General features: G+C 37.1%; 1 protein-coding gene across 2 annotated transcripts in view; it reads right to left on the bottom strand.

The window, feature by feature from the left end:
* Positions 1-270: 270 nt before the first annotated feature.
* Positions 271-1832, bottom strand: part of LOC107717820 (ribonuclease T2-like) — a 5486-nt gene continuing 3924 nt past the window's right edge. For both annotated transcript variants that reach the window (XM_016524689.1, XM_016524688.1), the window contains exons 9-10: positions 1414-1488; positions 271-596 (exon numbers count right to left, since the gene is read on the bottom strand). In XM_016524689.1, coding sequence (XP_016380175.1) covers positions 402-596; positions 1414-1488 — 270 coding nt within the window. In that variant the 3' untranslated portion in view covers positions 271-401. The remainder of the gene's footprint in view (positions 597-1413; positions 1489-1832) is intronic.

The raw sequence follows: 1832 nt of genomic DNA, 5'->3' as shown, positions 1-1832 counted from the left end.
ATGACAGTATCATGACGCGAGCTACTTTGTCGATCATCTTGGTACTTTTCTGGACCTTGAACGTGGTAGTTACCTTGCTGTCTATGGGAGGCTCAGAGAGCCCTCAGATTTCATCAAAGATATCTTAAATTGTGTTCCGAAGATGAACGAAGGGCTTACGGGTTTGGAACAACACGAGGGCGAGTAATTAATGACAGAATTTTCATTTTTTGGTGAACTAACCCTTTAAATCTTCACTAGATTGTTCCAGCATCAACATTTAAAACAACAAAGGAATTTAATGTGCAATTGCTTAAAAAGATAGTGTAATCAGGAAAGATTTCAACACTGTTTCAAATACAGAATTAATTCTTGTCTTCTCTTGCTCAGTGATCCCACACGAGGTCTGGGGTCGCCCACCTCTATGATCTGCTGGGCACTGGAGGGTAATAGACTGGCATGGAGTGATCACACACACTGAGATCTGACTGGCCACCGACAAGCACTTCGGGGATGGCATTGCTCCAGATTTCTTTGGTTGACTTTTCGCAATCGATCAGCTGGAAATCCCTGTCAACACAGAGCTCTATTTGGCCCAAAGTCTGAACCTGGCCTCCCTGAGAAATACAGTAAGAAATGAGATTTCACCTTAGCAAAACTGATGGCAAACTGTGGTCACTGTGCATCTAACTGTTGCCCTGAGCAGATCAGTCCCACCATTTATCAAATCAAGAGGAAATCAAAGTGGACACCATTTACTTTCCTAAAGGAATATTCGAATAATCGACACAAGTTATGTTCAACTGACAGCATGTTGCAATAAATAAAAATAAAAAAATTACTTATTATTATTAATAATAACTTCAATATTGTTGGCTCTGTGACAAATTGCATTTGTTCCTCTATTATAAGTCACTTTGGATGAAAGTGACTGTTAAATTCATGAATGTAAATTATGTTGATTACCACAAACTTGGCTTGACTTGGCTCTTATTTTCTTTTAAAATTAAAAAAAAAAAAAAGTAAAGTAAAGGTACTTACACTGGGAACATTTTTTGAAGACTTAAAAGCAGAAATGTGAAGCTTATAGATTATATATATATATATATATATATGTATTAAGTGAGCTGTAAAGTTATTTAAGTTTTCATGGCAACAAATTTGTAAAACTTGATATAACTTTCTGTAAAAAAAAAAAAAGGTTGTGTGATGTTTTCACACTAAAATCATACTACATACTACCACTGAACCGCCTTATGTTTACACATCAAACCCATTGACTTCCATTGTAAATCATAGATATTGTGAATGGGTCTGTAACATACTGTTACACTGTAACATAGATATTTGCCTTATTTCCCACCCCCCTTACTTCTCAACCTTTTTTCTGACCACAAAGGTTGGTCAGAATATTCTGTCTGTCTTCATTCATACCTTTCCTGGATGGACGCACTGAATCTTAGGCTTCACCCCGAAAAAGCTGGTAATGGCTGTCTCCACCTGATCCAGCTAAAATAAACGGGAAATATGACACATTCACTCACATGTGCCTATAATCACAAGATTCTTGTTTACTGCAGCCCAAAAATAGAGAAGTTGAATAAACGCAACTAAAGAATGCAAGAAGTCAGTTTGTGTCTGTTGAAATGCTGATGTTTGTTGGGCAATAATAACGCACGCTGCGGTTTAGGAAAATACTTTGAGGCCTCTTATTAGATGGATGACACATTTTGAGAATTTTTTTTTATCTGATCATTATTTCAATTATACAAAGTTGTGGAATCACTGACAGGAACAGAAAACAGCAGGCTGGACCATTACAGTAAACACACTCCAACACAACCCTAGCTGCT

The sequence above is a fragment of the Sinocyclocheilus rhinocerous genome, unplaced genomic scaffold (assembly GCF_001515625.1).
Source record: "Sinocyclocheilus rhinocerous isolate Xijiao unplaced genomic scaffold, SAMN03320098_v1.1 scaffold780, whole genome shotgun sequence".
In the NCBI taxonomy this organism is placed as follows: Eukaryota; Metazoa; Chordata; class Actinopteri; order Cypriniformes; family Cyprinidae; genus Sinocyclocheilus; species Sinocyclocheilus rhinocerous.
The sequence above is the reverse complement of the archived record's forward strand: the minus strand, read 5'-3'. Positions and strand labels throughout refer to the sequence as shown.